Source organism: Haliotis asinina, unplaced genomic scaffold (genome assembly GCF_037392515.1).
Source record: "Haliotis asinina isolate JCU_RB_2024 unplaced genomic scaffold, JCU_Hal_asi_v2 scaffold_18, whole genome shotgun sequence".
NCBI classification, from domain to species: Eukaryota; Metazoa; Mollusca; class Gastropoda; order Lepetellida; family Haliotidae; genus Haliotis; species Haliotis asinina.
Window position 1 is genome coordinate 889,086 of NW_027133890.1, and position 20,309 is coordinate 909,394.

Sequence of the window (20,309 nt, forward strand, 5' to 3'; positions counted from 1 at the left end):
AAGTATTGAATAAAGTTTTGTAGCATTCTTGTGTGATCGTAGCCATGGCGGGAAATACATTTGCGTGAGATCATTATATATAGGACAAATAAAAAAAAAGTGAAATTTTATTCTCAACAGTGTTACAGAATGGACAGAGCCTTTGTGATTCTATAGTAGATGAATATCTTCTTTGATTGATACATAACTCATTTAGACCAAGTCTCAGGCGTATGAAAGCATTATGAAGGTTTGTATTACACAGGTTGTGTAGATGCGACTCGGGTTCAAGTAGAGATTTAAACTCACGATAACAGTCATATCTTGAACTTTCATACAGAGATGAATTCCAGTCCTGTTTAAAGATATCGATAGCTCTGGTACGAAAATGTTTGATAAATGCATTAACATGGTTTGGGATAACCAGACAAACCCAAAGCCATATTTAAACAAAAGACTACGAATACCGGTTTCCCAAGTGTTTTTACCAATATTATTAAGATGAACAATCATATTGTAGGTTTGTTTGGGGCAGACAATGTTCTGGCATATTTATTATTTTACACGAGTACTTTAAACAGCGAGAGTAAGAAATTATGTACAAAGGGAATCTCCCACATTCACGGTACACCGTACTATTAGGGGTAGACATACCAACATTAAAAAACCTTTTACATGCAAGAAGGTCAACCTTTTCAATGACATAAAATTCCTCGAAGCCCAAGAATTCAGATTCATACAGGAGAATAGGCTGCACTTGGGAATCAAACAACTTGAAAAATATACTGGGACCAACAACCCCCAACTTCGGTATAAGAGAGAGCAATTGTAGTAAAGCCTTTCCCCCCTCTACTTGCCAAATTAATAAGAGATTTATTCAGATTTAGTGTATGTGTAAATAATATTCCTAGATATTTATATTCGTTGACAACGGTCATATGTTCACCTTGAAAGTACCATTTCCCTATTGCTGTGGTTGGGCCACCCTTACCAAAAAACAACAATTTTGGTCTTTTCAAGATTAACATCAAGTCGCCAGCTATCTGAATAATGTGATTAATAATACCTCTGAAGGCCAATAACAGTGCTTGACATTAGGATCACATCGTGGGCAAAATGTTAAATAAAGAGTTCAACAAGATCAAGAGATAATTGGATGCCATGTCTAGAAATTGCAAGGTCTACAAGACAACATGGCCAGTAGAAATACAGAACAAATTTTTCCATGATAGGCTACAGTATACAAACTACTGAGAGACCAGTTCTTCAACTTTTCAGCTGTTTCTGCAGAAATATGCCCGAGTATGGTATGTGTTTCCATTTTCTTGGCAATGCATTCCAGATCTTCCAAGGATTGTATTCCACACTATGTTTGTTTGCTAGAGTATTACAAAATTCCTCGAATTGGAGAACACTTCAACCAGAAACATTTATGGAGACATTTTTACCTTCCAGAACTAAGCTACTCAAAAGAGAAATGCGTAGGTAGTATTTTTCCTTGCAATTTTTCGAATTTCAGTCATTTGTGTCAATTAGTATATCTATTTCCTTTGGTTTAATGTTCTTGCAATAGTTGATAATCTTAAATTTGGCATTAACGCCATGCCTAGACTTACTGAGGCTCAGCACAGCAATACGATTGATCATTTGTCGCCAACATCTCCCATGGTGTCGCCAACATCTCCCATGGCCATTGCAAAAGTGGAGAACTGTTATCTTCAGTGATGAGTTAAGTTACATGCTGCGCCGTCCCGACAGAAGAGCATGTGTATATGAATACAATGCTGCAAATTGTGTACAGGAAGTGGACAAATTTAGTGATGGAAGTGTCATGGTTTGCACTGGTATCTCATACAGTGGCAGGACAGATCTCATTCAGGTCCAGGGCAATTTGACAGGTCAACATTACCATGATGAAATCATCAGGCCTCGTGTCCTTTCTTTCATGAACCGCTAGAACATCACTATTCGGCATGACAATGCTCGGCCACATACACCAAGAATAACCAGGGATTCCCTTGTCCACAACAATGTTCATGTTCTTGACTGGCCCTCAGGATTACCGGATGTTAACCCTATTGAACATTTGTGGGACGAATTGTATTGTCATGCGTGACAGCACGACCCTCAGCCACAAACATTACCTGCTCTGTTTGTGGCCTTGAGGGAAGGGTACCAACTCATTCACAGGCACTTCATCCGGAATCTGGTCCTGTCTATTGGACACCGATGCCAAGCAACCATTGATGCCAATGGTGGCCACACAAGATACTGACTGCTCTGTAACCTTGACCTTGGAACACTTGTCATTTGGGAGTTACAGTTTCTTGCAGCATTGGACCATTAATGTTCATTCAGGTTTTCTGCCCTGTATTACTGAACCTAAAGTGTATAGATTGATAACAATTTTCAGCGTTGCGTTTCTTTTTTGAGTAGTATAGATTTGCCCAACCTCTGCTTTTTGTGGTTTTGGGAGCTGAGTTGGGCCTCTAGGTTTGATGCATCCATACGGCCCCGTACCCTCACGTTATATACTACTCAAACTTTCCTGACATGCATGATTGTGAGCTATAATTGTGTAGCCTGAAGGTAGTTGTAGATTGTAAAAAAGTACTAACGAGTGTAGCTATAGATTCTACTGACATAGTATACTAGAATATATCGATATTGTGATATGTTGTACTAAAGTAGCATTATTGTATTTGTATATTGCAAGAGTGTAGCGTAAGAAGTGTCATATATAACATGACACAGACAGTACACAGACACGAACACAGACACTTAAACACACATTAGCACAGAAAGTATCAGAAACATTATAACAGGCACTAACACAGACAGTGAAAAAGAGACTGTTCCACAGACGCTATCATAGACACTAACACAGACACTAACATACACTTACTCAGACACTAACATACACATAACACAGACATTAACACAAACACTAACATAGATACTAGCACAGACACTAACACAGACACTTACTCAGACACTAACATACACATAACACAGACATTAACACAAACACTAACACAAATACTAGCACAGACACTAACACAGACACTTACTCAGATACTAACACGGACACTAGCACAGACACTAACACCAACAATAACACAGGGCAGACACAAACACAGACATTAACAGAGACACTAAGACAGACAATTACTCGGACACTAGCAGAGAAACTAACACAAACAAAACACATATTCTAACACAGGCACTGAGTGAGGCCGTATCACAGACACAAACACAAACACAGACACTTACTCAAACAAGAAAACAGACGCTAACAGAGACGCAAACACTGCCACAAACACAGACACTAACAAACACTGACGCTGACACAAGAACATACCCTGGTACATACACTAGCGCAGGTACAAACATAGAAACTCACAGACACTTACTCAGACACTAGCACAGAAACTAACACAGACACTAGCAGAGAGAGAAACACAGACATAAACACAGCCACTAACAAACACTGACACCAACACTAGCATATACACTAGGACAGACAATAACAATGACACTAACACAGAAAATTGCTCACACACTAAAATCTAACATACACACTAACACAGACACTAGGACAGAACCTACCACAGGTAATAACATGAAAACTAACAGACACTAACACAGACACTAACAAAGACACTAAGGAAAACACTAACACAGACATTGAGGAAAGCACTAACACAGACACTAGCACGGGCAGAAACACATACACTCTCAAAAACACTAGTACAGACACAAACGCAGACATTAAATCAGCCAATAAAAATGCACTTACTCAGACACTAACACAGAAACTAACAGACACACGCGCAGACACTTATTCAGAGACTAGCACCGACAGTCACGAGAACATACACTAACAGAAACACTAGTGCAAACAGAAACACAGACATTAAAACGGTGAATAAAAAAGCACTTGTTTAGACACTATCGAAGAAACTAGCAGACACAAACATAGACACTTACATAGAAACAAACACAGACACTAACACAGACACTAAGTCACAAACACAAACACAAATGTAAACTCTAACATAGAGACTAAGGCAGACACAGCCACAAACAATAGCACAGATACTAACACAGACACAAACACTGGCACTTACATAGATACTAGCACTGACACTAGCACAGAAGCTAACAGAGACACAAACAGGAACATTAAAACAGATACCAGCACAGACATTAACACAGGCACAACACAGAGACTAACATAAACACTAACAGAGAGACTAGCACAGATAAATATACACACGCGAAGAGAAAGACTAACACAGACACTAACACAAACACTAAGTCACTAACGCAGACACAAATACAGACTCAAATACAAACACGAACACAGAGAATTGCACATACACAAGCACAGACACTAGCATAGAAGCTAACAGAAACACAAACACGAACACTAACACAGATACTACCACAGACGCTAAAACAGGCACTAACGCAGACACAAATGCAGACTCTAACACAGACACAAATAGAGACACTAACACAAACAATAGCACAGACACAGATACAAACACGAACACTAACACAGATACTAGCACAAACATTAACACAGAAACAACACAGAAACTAACACAAACATCAACACAGAGACTAGCACAGGCACTAGGTTAGGCACTATCAAACAGGCACTAGCACGGACACTAACACTGAAACTAGAACTGACACTAACAAAGATGGACACATCCTGCATAAAAAAACATACTGACGCAGTTGCTAAAATATACAGAGATTACTACACACACACAAGCACAAACCTTTCTGCAATAACGCCCTTAAACAGACACATATAAATACAGAGAGCCGCTCACACAGTCACACAATACATGCTGTCTAGTTAAGACAAAAGCCACTATAAATACACTGTTTTGAGAACCTCCGTATCGCTGGCAGACGACGGAGAGCGGGGATGTGAGTAAAGCGCTACACTCAGAGAGAATGAGTTCACCGTCCTCTGTAGGCAGCATGTCTCAGAAAGACTGAGTAATTGTATTTGAAACCTTGTCCTTTAAAACCACGTTGGAATTTTCTCTGTCAATCGATCTTCTACAATTCATATGAACACTGCACGTATGGGGGGTCAGCTCTCACGTCAGTGAGGTCGGGAAAATTGTATTAAAATGCGTCAGACCACTTCCTTATGTTTCGTCATTCATGAAATCAAATTTACTATGACCAATTTCTTTCACAAAAAGTAAATTTAGGGACATTCGCACGTTTTCCTAGATCTCTTAAGGCGCATTTGCTTAATACACCGTGAGGAAGGTTATTGAGAAATCGCACAAAACGTGAAAACGAAAATACCTTGCGTCGACGCAGATTGATGGAGAAGCTATTTACAGCACTAGAGATGAGAAGTACCTTTTTGCATGCCGAGAGCTGCAGTAGAACCATCTCGCCTGTCACTCGCCCTCCATGCAAACCATCCAGGTGGGGTGTTAGTGTTAACCTCTAAATAAATGTTGTCAATTTTTCACCTGAGGCAGAAAAAGAAAGTTAAATGTTTTAAATAAATTATGGCTAAATCGTGTTTCCCTTAATCTATTTTCCAGTCATTCGCACTGTCATATGTGTCGTCCCCACCACCACCACACTGAATTGGTGAAAAGCAAAACCTTTGTAGTGATTTGTATTAAACTGAAATTGATGCTGTTAAGTTTTACAGGTATCTGGAGATAGTGTTTACCCCCAAACATTCATGGAGTAAAACATTCGGCCGCCTTACTGCACAAGCCATGAAAGCCGTACACCGTACCCGCTGTCTTTAAAGACTACCCAGCAACTACTGACTCCCTACACCTGATGGAATCTACTGACAAAGATGTTTCATGTGAACTTGGCCTTTCCCGATCTTAAGTATTCACCATAAAGTAATCTTTTAAAACCTAACTTCATGCATATAGAATAATATGTTTGTAATTTACAGTGTAATTTTTGGGTCTAGGACCTCTTTAAAGAATAGATTTGTCTGTTTGTTTTTCTGTCTCCCTGTCTGTCTGCATTAGACGGTACATCCACTGGAAGGCACACTGACACCTTAAGGTAACATTTATAATGAACTTTTCTCATACACACAAACCAGATGCCGGCAGAAAGTTCATGACGTTAAACGTCAGCTACAGGACGTTGCCGCATTGATGGTAGGTTTGGCGTGATGACAGTAGACACGCTAACCCTGACCTTTACAGATGTATATCTGCGTTAGTGGATCCAACATATCCACAAGTTCACGATTACACGTGCACCCTCCCGGAACGGACTTAAGCTTTAATCAGATTGTCGGACAATTTCTCGCTTGAGCAGACAATACTCCATCAATATTGTCTTAAACTATCAACATTGTCCTTCATTCATCAACATTGTCCTTCATTCATCAACATTGTCCTACATCTATCAAAATTATCCTACACCCACTCATACATGTATTCTGTTACATGTTACACCACTCAACACAGTTGTACTATCTTCACTCTGTTACACTCAAATATATAATGTATTCTGGTGCATGTTATATGACTCAACATAGTTGCACTCTCTCCATCTGTTTCACTCGGAGATATGTGCATTCTGTCACATGTTAGGAGGCCCGTGTCAGCCGTGCGTCATGTCAGTGTGTTAGAGTGATCATACTTCCTATCTAAATCAATTTCATGTAGGGTTTGGTCAATATCTACCAATTATACGCGTTACGCGCCACCTGTCGGTGATAGGAGGCAAGGCACGTCGAGGCTGTAACAGGTGCGACAACACCAACAGTGATCAATACCGTGTTTACTCGCCTTCATGGATCCAACAGTTGATGATATGTGAGACAGTCACCTGTCCAGGGCGCCCAATTGCGCAGACATTTAACACTAAATGTTTCACATAGGCCGAGTAGCAAATAACGGAGATGTATGGAAATGATGACGACGACGATGACAATGACGATGATGATGATGATGATGATGTTCGGGTGTTTCTAGATTACATGTTTGTGTAAAAATAGTCCCACGTGTAAATGCAGTCTCCACAAGTCGCGAACACTTCTCTCATATGCATAGACAGCTCGCTTCGAAGGTCCAGGTTAGATCGGATCTTCAGCAGCCTGTTCTGGTCCCCTTTGAAGATCCGGGTTAGAACGGGTCTAGAGCAGCCCATGCTCGTTGTAAGAAGCGATTAACAGGATGTGGTGGTCAGGCTCTTGTGGTCAGGCTCTCTGGCTTGGTTGACCCATGTCATCGTATACAAATGACGTAGATGGATGCTCGTGTTCTTGATCACTGGATTGTCCAGACTCGATTATTTACAGGCTGCCGCCATACAGCTGGAATATGGCTGAGTGCGATGTAAAACTAAACCCACTCACTCACTTACTCAAATGTACATCGACCTCAGACACCAATGTTCATCAGGTTGTGCCGAACACTTCCTGCCTAACTAACACTTTGTCTGTCTTACACTTACACGCGCAGCCGATTTTAATCTCACTGATTGTAGTGCCGGCCAGGCTGAGTGTACATGTGTGAAGCCAGGCTACGAGAAGGCTCTTTACATTGCGCACAATACTCTTTAAACGGTTCACTTCACTGTGGGGATTTAGCAAAGTGGCGGGTCTATGGACGATCTCTTTATATGATGACTTCAACAGCATTAAGTATATCAAGGAGTTGATGTAAACTGGTATAAGTCCCGACCAGCATACTTCATCTCATCGCTGTCGGCTCCAGCGGTTGTCATCTGCCGCCAAACACGAGGGAAGACTTTCAATATGTTAAGTGGTTGTCATCTCTGATGTCTGTGGTCAGTAGCAGGCCCAAGGAAGGTCTGAGGCATGTGTGTGGAGTTTAGACTTTAAAGAAACAGGCCACTTACTTGGAAATAATTTCTGGAAGGTGTAGATTCAAGTCTCCCGACGTAAGAGCATGTACGTACGTCTGTACGGAGCTCGTCCTGCACGTTAAGTATCTGGTAAGAGATCGATAGAAACTCGTTGCGCAATGAATGTGAAGATTTGGCAGTAGCATGCGCTGTTGAGGAGCTTGGCCAGGTGTTGGGAGCGTGTACTTTAGATCAATAACACACGCTTCATGAACGGCTGTGGATGGTGGAGTTTAGTTGAGAGTACAGGTCTATAGACGGACACCAGTTGACAGTTACTCCGACGCTGGTGAGTGTCTGATTGTTCCGTCAGGCAAATACTGGAGGACATCCACGAGTGCCTGACGAGCGTTGTTCTGGAAAGAGAGAGAGAGAGAGCTGTGTGAGTCTCCAGAAGAGTGTTCTTGTGAAGTACAAATCGTGTAGGAAGTCCTCTTGGGACGACTTGGGCTAACAATCCAGCCCGTGGGTTTAGTTACTTCCTTTGTAATTTTGTACTCCAGATAAACCTGATTACGTTCAGTGGATGGTCCGGTGAACTCAACTCCACAGACGTCCTGGTGTCCTGGTGTGAGACTGTGTCATCGTTTCATCATGGATAGTAACAACAGGTGGATCATGTGTCTGTGTATTTTTCTACTGGGACCCCCTGGGATTGGGGTGACGGGGGAAGTATGTACTCCCCCGGGGATCAGCGAGACGTGGGACGACGACGCCATCTCCCGGACCGTCACCGTCGACTGGGGATATGTTAATGTAAGTCAAAAACTATTTTATAGATATGTTTCCAAACATTCAGTTTATATCTACACTCTGAGTTATTGATGTACTATCAACTATAAACTGTCTTTGCACCAGACATACCTATGTAAGCTGTACATGGAATGCACCACCCTGCACTCTAGGCCTTGTGCAACAGATGTTTCATGAAATGTTTAGACGCATTCATTGATTTTCAGCTCAATCATTGTAACTTTGTTTCTTCTGGTAGGTGTTTTAACTTCGATATTTCCCACGGGCTTCACATATTGTGTTGTCTATGAGCTCGAACATCCGCACGCTCGCTATCTCGTTCAGCAACTGCAGTTTTTCCCCAGTCGGTACAATATACGTGACATTTAGTCCAACTGACAATAAGAACACATCGTCATTATGAACACGTGATCAATATAAACTCGATGTCTATATTCCTGTACTGTTTGTCAGTAAAAGGCACGGGAAACCAAGCTTCTTATGTTTAATGTCAGTACATGGCCAACTATCAATGACAGAGCACTAGTATCTACATGGCCACTATCAATGACAGAGAACTACAACAAAGATTAAGTGTTGGTTTGTACGAGGTTCTGTGGCGTCTTCCGTCGATGGAATTCAGCATCAATATTTTCTATAAATACTGACATTATTTTTTGTGACCATAGGGCCAGGAAATCTGTTAAAACCATTGTGATGTCGACTGATGTTGATGGATGTGTTTGTCTAATGGCTGGAGGCAGTGAGCAACATTACCACATTGACAATGTCATTACTGGAAAAAAACGCTTTGTTCTTTGCTATGTGATAGAAATATCTATACACTATGCGTAATGTATGTTCAATGTTGCATAACAATAATCAGCGTTTTGTAAGCCGCCTTCCACTGGGTCAAGCCGTTAAAAATATTAATATCATTTGACAATAACCCCCTTAAAATAACAGATTAGATGGCAGTTATACTTTCACAAGGAAATGGTTTTGCACATGTCTGTTGGTAATTGTACCATGACTTCAGTAAATACTGTATCGTGAGTGGTTAATCAAAGTCATTCAGAGGTATATAATCACGTTATATACATCTGATTTTCCGACACGTTATGTATTTGTTTAAAATCTGAATAACGCGGTTATGGCAGAATGGAGATAAACGTATTGTGTTGGAAAATCAGACCTATATTAAATCATAATAAAATATAAAATGAAATTAAGAGCTATTATAATTTCGCTATGTACCTCTGATGTTCCAACACAATATGTTTATCTCCTAAATATACAACATATACAGCATGGACCTGGTCGAGGAGTATCAACCACGTCGAGGAGTATCAACCACGTCGAGGAGTATCAACCACGTCGAGGAGTATCAACCACGTCGAACAGGCTTCAAACGTTTGATGCAAGTTTTACTACATTTGTCAGAATCCTATCACGCCCACCGACATGTAGGCTCGTTCTGTAGGCTCTTTGTAAGTAGACATAACAACAGAAAACCACATTATGTAGGCACTATGTTCTGTCCATATAGCCACACAGAACCACATTACGTAGGCACTATGTTCTGTTGATATATCATCAGAGAACCACATTACGTAAACACTATGTTCTGTCGATATCGCCACACAGAACCACATTACGTAGGCACTATGTTCTGTCGATATAGCCACACAGAACCACATTATGTAGGCACTATGTTCTGTCGATATAGCCACAGAGAACCACATTATGTAGGCACGATATTCTGTCGATATAGCCACAGAGAACCACATTACGTAGGCTCTATGTTCTGTCGATATAACTACAGAGAACCACATTATGTAGGCACTATGTTCTGTCGATATAGCCACACAGAACCACATTACGTAGGCACTATGTTCTGTCGATATAGCCACACAGAACCACATTATGTAGGCACTATGTTCTGTCCATATAGCCACAGAGAACCACATTATGTAGGCACGAATTTCTGTTGATATAACTACAGAGAACCACATTATGTAGGCACTATGTTCTGTCCATATAGCCACACAGAACCACATTATGTAGGCATGATGTTCTGTCCATATAGCCACAGAGAACCACATTGTGTAGGCACCTTGTTATGGTGATATACCAACAGAGGGCCACATTGCGTAGGCACTTTGTTCTGTCGATATACCAGCAGCCATTTCAAATCACTCTGGTTCCTTCAATGAAATAGCCCATGCAGTACACAATAGCCCCGGACATGATTGTCTGACCACACCGCTATAGTTAAATCATAAATTAATTGCATTGTTTCATGTATCAAAATACGCAGAATTCTCAGCAATTACAGTTCAGTCAGTACAACATACATCGATTCAGTTTGTAAAAGCCGACATCACCTGCCTCGTCATGAACGGACGTATACCTGAATGCGTGTCAGTCTCTATATCTGTTGTTGTATCGGCTGACCACTGGTCAAGAGTGATTAATAGCGGGTGTAACCGAATCGGTTTAAACTCGGTGAAGACCGGAATTCCAACCCACAATCATAGTCCGAACCATCCTTGACCATTACGGTCCGTCGTCTGTTGGACGGAGGTATTGTTAACATGTCTGTAATACCGTGAGACGGCAAGGTCTGTTGATAGGGAGGTATTGTCAATATTGATATGTTGACATCGTCTGTCAGGATATTGTTAACATATATTTAACACCGTCATAGGGTCGGTGGGAAAATTGTTAACATAGATATAACACCGTCACACGGTCTGTGGATAGATCGACATTGTTAACATGCGTGTAACATCGTCAGACTGTAGTGGCTGTGGGTAGAGAGATATTGCTATAACATACAAGCGACATTGTCAGACTGTAGGGATTGTTGAGAAAGCGGTATTGTTAACATACACTGCAAGTCGTTGACGAAAATCCACAACATCTACAACAGCACCTGTGTCTAACTGATACCATGGCAGGTGTGAAATATACACATCTCACTGCACCTATCTACAGTTAAAGGACAAACGCTACCCATGTATAGTATAATCCAAAATATTCTTGCTTGACATACTCCACGCCTGCATGCACCACTGACATACTCCACATCACATATGGTATGCACCACTGACATACTCCACATCACATATGGTATGCACCACTGACATACTCCACATCACAAATGGTATGTACCAATGACATACTCCACATCACATTTGGTATGTACCACTGACATACTCCACATCACATATGGTATGCACCTCTGACATACTCAACATCACATATGGTATGCACCACTGACATACTCCACATCACATATGGTATGCACAACTGACATACTCCACATCACATATGGTATGTACCACTGACATACTCCACATCACATATGGTATGCACCACTGACATACTCCACATCACATATGGTATGCACCACTGACATACTCCACATCACATATGGTATGCACCACTGACACACTCCACATCACATATGGTATGCACCACTGACATACTCCACATCACATATGGTATGCACCACTGACATACTCCACATCACACATGGTATGCACCACTGACATACTCCACATCACATATGGTATGTACCACTGACAAACTCCACACCACATATGGTATGCACCACTGACATACTCCACACCACATATGGTATGTACCACTGACATACTCCACATCACATATGGTATGCACAACTGACATACTCCACATCACATATGGTATGTACCACTGACATACTCCACATCACATATGGTATGCACCACTGACATACTCCACATCACATATGGTATGTACCACTGACATACTCCACATCACATATGGTATGCACCACTGACATACTCCACATCACATATGGTATGTACCACTGACACACTCCACATCACATATGGTATGTAACACTGACATACTCCACATCACACATGGTATGCACCACTGACATACTCCACATCACATATGGTATGTACCACTGACATACTCCACATCACATATGGTATGTACCACTGACATACTCCACGACTGCATGCACCACTGACATACTCCACATCACATATCGTATGCACCACTGACATACTCCACATCACATATGGTATGTACCACTGACATACTCCACATCACACATGGTATGCACCACTGACACTCTCCACATCACACATGGTATGTACCACTGACACTCTCCACATCACACATGGTATGCATCACTGACATACTCCACATCACATATGATATGTACCACTGACAAACTCCACATCACATATGGTATGCACCACTGACACACTCCACATCACATATGGTATGTACCACTGACATACTCTACATCACATATGGTATGCACCACTGACATGCTCCACATCACATATGGTACTCACCACTGACATACTCCACATTACATAGGGTATGCACCACTGACATACTCCACATCACATATGGTACTCACCACTGACACACTCCACATCACATATGGTATGTACCACTGACATACTCCACATCACATTTGGCATGTACCACTGACACACTCCACATCACATATGGTATGCACCACTGACATACTCCACATCACATATGGTATGCACCACTGACATACTCCACATCACATATGGTATGCACCACTGACATACTCCACATCACATATGGTATGCACCACTGACATACTCCACATCACATATGGTATGCACCACTGACATACTCCACCACTGACATACTCCACATCACATATGGTATGCACCACTGACATACTCCACATCACATATGGTATGCACCACTGACATACTCCACATCACATATGGTATGCACCACTGACATACTCCACATCACATATGGTATGCACCACTGACATACTCCACGACTGCATGCACCACTGACATACTCCACATCCCATATGGTATGCACCACTGACATACTCCACATCACATATGGAATGCACCACTGACATACTCCACTTTACATATGGTATGCACCACTGACATACTCCACATCACATATGGTATGCACCACTGACATACTCCACATCACATATGGTATGCACCACTGACATACTCCACATCACATATGGTATGCACCACTGACATACTCCACATCACATATGGTATGCACCACTGACATACTCCACATCACATATGGTATGCACCACTGACATACTCCACATCACATATGGTATGCACCACTGACATACTCCACATCACATATGGTATGCACCACTGACATACTCCACATTCAATAATTCAATTGGTCACCTAGTGCTGTACGTGCACCTTCTGTTCTGATGCTCAACAGCGCCATGTCTCCTGCACGTGAGAAGATCAGATCTATATATATAGTTAGTATAACAAAGAGTCAATCCATAAATAAACAGTTTGTTCTCAAGTTACTGTGATAAATGGATGTCATGACAAAAGTTTGTCTTTGACATTGCTTTAGGCTTCTATCAGTGGCATTGTTCAGCAAAACAAAGTGAACCACACTGAAATGTTGGTCTGTGATTAATTCAGCCCCACTAGTGAGGAAGGAACCAAAGAATTATTACAACTGTCACCTAAACAACGGCGGCTCAAGGAGGGTATGTATTTTAAATGTATACCAAACAAAGGCATTTTAAGGGGGGTATATATTACAACTATCACCCAAACAACGGCGGCTCAAGGAGGATAGTTACTGGAAGTAAAACATCCTCCTCTGAATTTGAGATTTGGCCGAGACTGTATGTCTCCAGCAGTGACGAGATGACAGCCGGTTCTGTTCTGTTCACCGCTAATGGAAGACAGCATGTTTTCTGCCGGCGGGAGGAGGCATGACTGCATGCAGCGTTCTGGAGGCCGTGCTGTATGGCAGAGGGGATGTCATGGCGTGGACAGGAATGTTTAGGTAGAATAGGACCACTGGTCATCGTTAACTTTGGTGTGATGTTCCGTCTTACACAAATGACACACTTCGTCCAGCTGTCCCATATTTCTACATATTTCTACGTTGTGGTTGATATCATTATGGCGGAACCAGATCCAAATGTGCAGAAAGTTACCCCTCAGATGAGCAGATGACCGACAGTAACCACACTCACAGATGACCGACAGTAACCACACCCACCAGATGACCGACAGGAATCACACCCACAGATGACCGATAGTAACCACACCCACCAGATGACCGACAGTAACCACACCCATCAGATGACCGACAGTAATCACACCCGCCAGATGACCGACAGTAATCACACCCACCAGATGACCGACAGTAACCACACCCACAGATGACCGACAGTAACCACACCCACCAGATGCCCGACAGTAACCACACCCGCCAGATGACCGACAGTAACCACACCCACAGATGACCGACAGCAACCACACCTACCAGATGACCGACAGTAACCACACCCACAGATGCCCGACAGTAACCACACCCACATATGCCCGACAGTAACCACACCCACCAGATGACCGACAGTAACCACACCCACAGATGCCCGACAGTAACCACACCCACCAGATGACCGACAGTAACCACACTCACAGATGACCGACAGTAACCACACCCACCAGATAAGCGACGTGATGAGGTATACCGTGCGTGACGTCACCATTTGGCTGCTGTTTCTCTGTATTCCTGAAATTGTTGCCTGCAGCAAGATGTGACCCTACTTGTGACATGTCACTGTGCCAACTGAGACGTATGTGACAATTTCCATCACATGGAAGGATCAGTGTTGTTATCCACTTCAAGTGAGGAACTGACTTGCCGATATGGACTGCTGTATTTTAAATGTCGACTGTTATTCTAGGTGCTGACTGTGTTGACATCTTAACTTTTGCAATACAGTTTGCTCTGTGCCGCTCTGTTTATGATTACAAACAGATTGAAACCTAGGTAAAGTTTCACTCGGCAGTCTATGAAAAACAACAAAAATACATGACAAAAGTTGGTCTTCTGACGCAGTGTCTTCTTGTTTTAGACGTTACATAGTAATACAGTCTATGACAGCATTGCTAAAGACCGGGAAAATGGCGGCCTGGCTGCAGACCCCAGTCAGAAGAAATGCTTATTCTAACCTAACTCCTTAAACATGGTTCCCCAGCAGACATCTGCAGCGATACAACCGGAATCAGGTTCTAATGTTCATTTAAACATATAACCTAGTATTCTATAATCGCATGTGATACAATCAGCAGATCCTGTTGAGTGCCCGACCTGCCTCCGGGCAACAGCGGTACAGCGTCTCCTGGTTCCTAAAACCCATCATTTCATTCCGTAAGTACTGTCTATCTAAAGTGCGTGTCTAGATGCGTTGCCAGTTAATTCATGATCGCCAGGATCTTGAAGACACTTTACGGGTTACAAAAAGTTATTTACTGGAGCCGATTTCTCCCGCGAGTCGTTATTTATAACATTAATCGCTGTGAGAGTTGGCTGTCGGTGACATCAATGCGAATCTATGACTCGACGACCCCATCCTCTCACAGCAACACAGGAGCCGTTGGCAGACCACGGGGAGGAAGTATGTTGAAGAAGATATTTAGATAAAGAAGTGACTGGATGGTCAAGTTGTGATACTATTAATGTTGTTTTTATCGTTGGTCATAACCGGTCATTCCGCTGGACGGTGGGCTAGCTTAGAGGTTAAAGCGTTCGCTGGTCACGCCGATCCCGGGTTCCATTCCCTACATTGGTGCGATTTGTGAAGCCCATTTCTGGTGTCCCTCGCCGTAATATTGTCGAAATATTGCTAAAAACGGCGTAAAACTAACCTCTCTCACTTCCATTGAAGACCCTTGTCAGTGGTCACCCATGGGAGCTCCTTGTCCTCAGTGTGACAATACATTTATTATTTAGCATGTTTACTGTTTAAAATCCATTTAGTGAGTGATCAGCTTTTGAGATTTCTCCGATGAATATTCATATTAGGATATAAATATATCGTCGTATCTGCAGGTACGTAGAGGAATATTAGCTTCTGTAATCATGTTAATATTAGATGCCACGCTTGGTATCATCCTTTCTCGATGAGGTCATGACACAACAATCACAACGGACCCTTTAAGCGCGGGCTCAACCCTTGCGAAGCGACATCTGAGACGATTTGGTCAAGTCAGACAGGCTTATTCACGTATGACAAACGTGGGTATTTGATTAACCGGGACCCGAGTAGACCACGGGGTCGAATTTCTACTCTCCCACTCGTGTTTTAGGAATAGACGCTTTCCCACTTTGGCTAAGTCGTCATTACGTCCAGGCAATGTCTTCTAGCCGGGCGGTGGAATTGTCGTGAAGGACGGCGCCGATATCGCCTTTCATGTGCTTTGAAGTGGACGAAATCCACTCCAGAAACTGTAATCATGTGAGCTAGGAGACTGTAACTGTTGCCTGCTTATGAAATCTTCTACTGTTCTGCTGATTACGTCTTGCGGTAGAAAACAACTGTTTGTGTTATTACAGTGTCGGTCACAATCGCCGGACGTCGGCAGCGGGGGAGCGGAGGGGGGGGGGGGGGGGGGGGGGAAGGGGCTGGTCTTCTATCGATGTCCTGCCTACACTGCCCGCTGCTGCCTTTTGTGATGCCGGAAGTTCGGGTAGGACCATGGACAGCGTAAATTGAGTTTACTCGCTTCATTAACACCAGCAGATGGCGCTGCTTTTCAATCAGACCTTTGCTTTGTTTAAAACATGGCGATTTCGAAAGATTGCTGGATCCTATCCACAGGCTTTCATTACGTGTGATTGCAATGACTGTCTACACGGCAACACATCTTTAGGATGTGGGGAATTACTGCGATATGGCTTCTCTCTGATGTCATCCGTGGCACTTGGAAACACTCGTCTTCCACAACTAATGTGAACATTGTGATCGCTGTATCGTTGTGCTGTTGCGAGGTTATCAGATTACCAGGTACAGTAGGGCGGGCTTACCAGGTACTATAGGACAAGGTTACCGGGTACTATAGGACAGGGTTACCAGGTACTGTAAGGCAGAGTTAACGGGTACTGTAGGACAGGGTTACCAGCTACTGTAGGCTAGGGTTACCAGGAACTGTAGGGCAGGGTTACCGGGTACGGTAGGGCAGGTGTATCGGGTACTGAAGGGTAAGGTTACCAGCTACTGTAGGCCAGGGCTAACGGATACTGTAGGGTAGGGGTACCAGTACCACAGGGCAGGGTTACGGGTACTTTATTGCAGAGTTACAAGCTAAGAGGTGTGACAATATAACGCGGACGACGAGATTACCGAAAGAGAAGCCTACAAGTCAACTGCCAACAACCCACAATGCTGACATATGTCGAGATCAGCTTTATGTAAGCGAGTTTCCTGTCATGAAAGATTGAAGCCAAATTGAAGAATGAAGCCAGATTGGACAGCATGTGACTGGAAACCACGACCTGTAAATTTATGTTGACTTATTCGAGCTTTCATGAAAACTGTGTCCTTCAGGGTGAAATCAGGAAGTGTTCTCTACTCGTAGACATATACCTAATTCCTACACTTGTATTGATTGCACCATGCCGTCTGCCCTAAAAGAATCTTATTCGTGCTGGAAATACCCAGCGGGACTCCTTAATTGTATTCTTCATAAATCAGACGGTATGGAATTGGAAAACTTCACCTGCAAAAGGCCATGAGCCTTCCCACAGCATCCTGTGTGTGGAGCAGTTCCCACGGCATCCTGTGTGTGGAACAGTTCCCATAGCACACAGTGTGTGGAACAGTTCCCACAGTATCCTGTGTGTGGAGCAGTTCCCACCGCATCCTGTGTGTGGAACAGTTCCCACAGCATCCTGTGTGTGGAGCAGTTCCCACAGCATCCTGTGTGTGGAGCAATTCCCACAGCATCGTGTGTGTAGAGCAGCGCCCACAGCATCCTGTGTGTGGATCAGTTCCCACAGCATCCTGTGTGTGGAACAGTTCCCACACCATCCTGTGTGTGGAACAGTTCTCCCAGCATCCTGTGTGTGGAGCAGTTCCCACAGCATCCTGTGTGTGGAGCAGTTCCCACAGCATCCTGTGTGTGGAACAGTTCCCACAGCATCCTGTGTGTGGAACAGTTCCCACAGCATCCTGTGTGTGGATCAGTTCCCACAGCACCCAGTGTGTGGAACAGTTCCCACAGCATCCTGTGTGTGGAACAGTTCCCACAGCAGCCAGTGTGTGGAGCAGTTCCCACAGCACCCTGTGTGTGGAACAGTTCCCACAGCACCCAGTGTGTGGAATAGGTCCCACAGCACCCAGTGTGTGGAGCAGTTCCCACAGCATCCTATGGTTGGAGCAATTCCCACAGCACCCTGTGTGTGGAACAGTTCCCACAGCACCCAGTGTGTGGAACAGTTCCCACAGCATCCTGTGTGTGGATCAGTTCCCACAGCATCCTGTGGGTGAAACAGTTCCCACAGCACCCAGTGTGTGGAGCAGTTCCCACAGCATCCTGTGTGTGGAACAGTTCCCACAGCATCCTGTGTGTGGAACAGTTCCCACAGTATCCTGTGTGTGGAGCAGTTCCCCACAGCATCCTGTGTGTGGAGCATTCCCCACAGCATCCTGTGTGTGGAACAGTTCCCACAGCACCCTGTGTGTGGAGCATTCCCCACAGCATCCTGTGTGTGGAACAGTTCCCACAGCACCCTGTGTGTGGAACAGTTCCCACAGCATCCTGTGTGTGGATCAGTTCCCACAGCATCCTGTGTGTGGAACAATTCCCACAGCACCCAGTATGTGGAACACTTCCCACAGGCATCCTGTGTGTGGAACAGTTCCCACAGCATCCTGTGTGTGGAACAGTTCCCACAGCACCCAGTATGTGGAACAGTTCCCACAGCATCCTGTGTGTGGAGCAGTTCCCACAGCATCCTGTATGTGGAACAGTCCCCACAGCACCCAGTATGTGGAACAGTTCCTATAGCATCCTATGTGTGGAACAGTTCCCACAGCATCCTATGTGTGGAACAGTTTCCACAGCATCCTGTGTGTGAAGCAGTTCCCACACCACCCAGTTTGTGGAACAGTTCCCACAGCATCCTATGTATTCCCACAGCATCCTGTTTGAGCAGTATTTGTTAACAGTAAGCTGAGTGTCCCATCGGTTCAAACTGTGGTTGCACATTTGGGAAAGGAAAGCGATTTAGGATGAGGAATAGTAGGTGGGCCGGGGGACTGCGTGGGATATGAGAACAAAGAATGTTTTGGGTGTGGAATCCGTAGGGTTTGGTGTATGAGATGGATATGGTGGGGTCTAGGAGTGTGGAATGGAAGTACTAGGGTATGGTATGTTCAGAGTGTTAGAGAAATATCCTGGAAGCAGTATTGTGTGTTGCAGAAGCATTAGGGAGTCGTCTAGAACCGATTGGGTGTGGCATGAGAAAGGGGTAGGGTGTGACCTGGAAACAGTATGGTGTGGTCTGGAAGCTTTGGGGCCGTGGACTGGAAGCAGTCAGGTGTGGGATGAGATAAGAGTAGGCTATCGTCTCTGCAAGCAGTTGAGCGTGGTCTTGACACAGTATGGTCTGGCATGCTCATATAGGTGGTCTGGACGCTGTGGGGAGTGGTCTGGAAGAATTGGGGTGTGTTCTAGAAGCAGCAGGGTGTTGTCTGGAAGCAGTAAAGTGTGTTCCGGAAGCAGTATGGCGTTATCTGGAAACAGTAGGGAGTGGCATGTTGAGAGGGACTCGCTTTAGTCTGGAAGCAGGAGTTGGCTATGGGTCGGGACGAGTAAACCCGAGGGGCATGAGAGATC

At 43.8% G+C, this 20,309-nt stretch overlaps 1 protein-coding gene across 1 annotated transcript in view; it reads left to right on the forward strand.

Moving 5' to 3' along the window:
• The first annotated feature begins 8,107 nt into the window (after positions 1-8,107).
• The window catches only part of LOC137269896 (delta and Notch-like epidermal growth factor-related receptor), a 127,928-nt gene continuing 115,726 nt past the window's right edge, over positions 8,108-20,309 (forward strand). Inside the window, exon 1 of the mRNA XM_067803738.1 lies at positions 8,108-8,631. Within this exon, the coding sequence (XP_067659839.1) occupies positions 8,470-8,631 (162 nt within the window). The 5' untranslated portion in view covers positions 8,108-8,469. The remainder of the gene's footprint in view (positions 8,632-20,309) is intronic.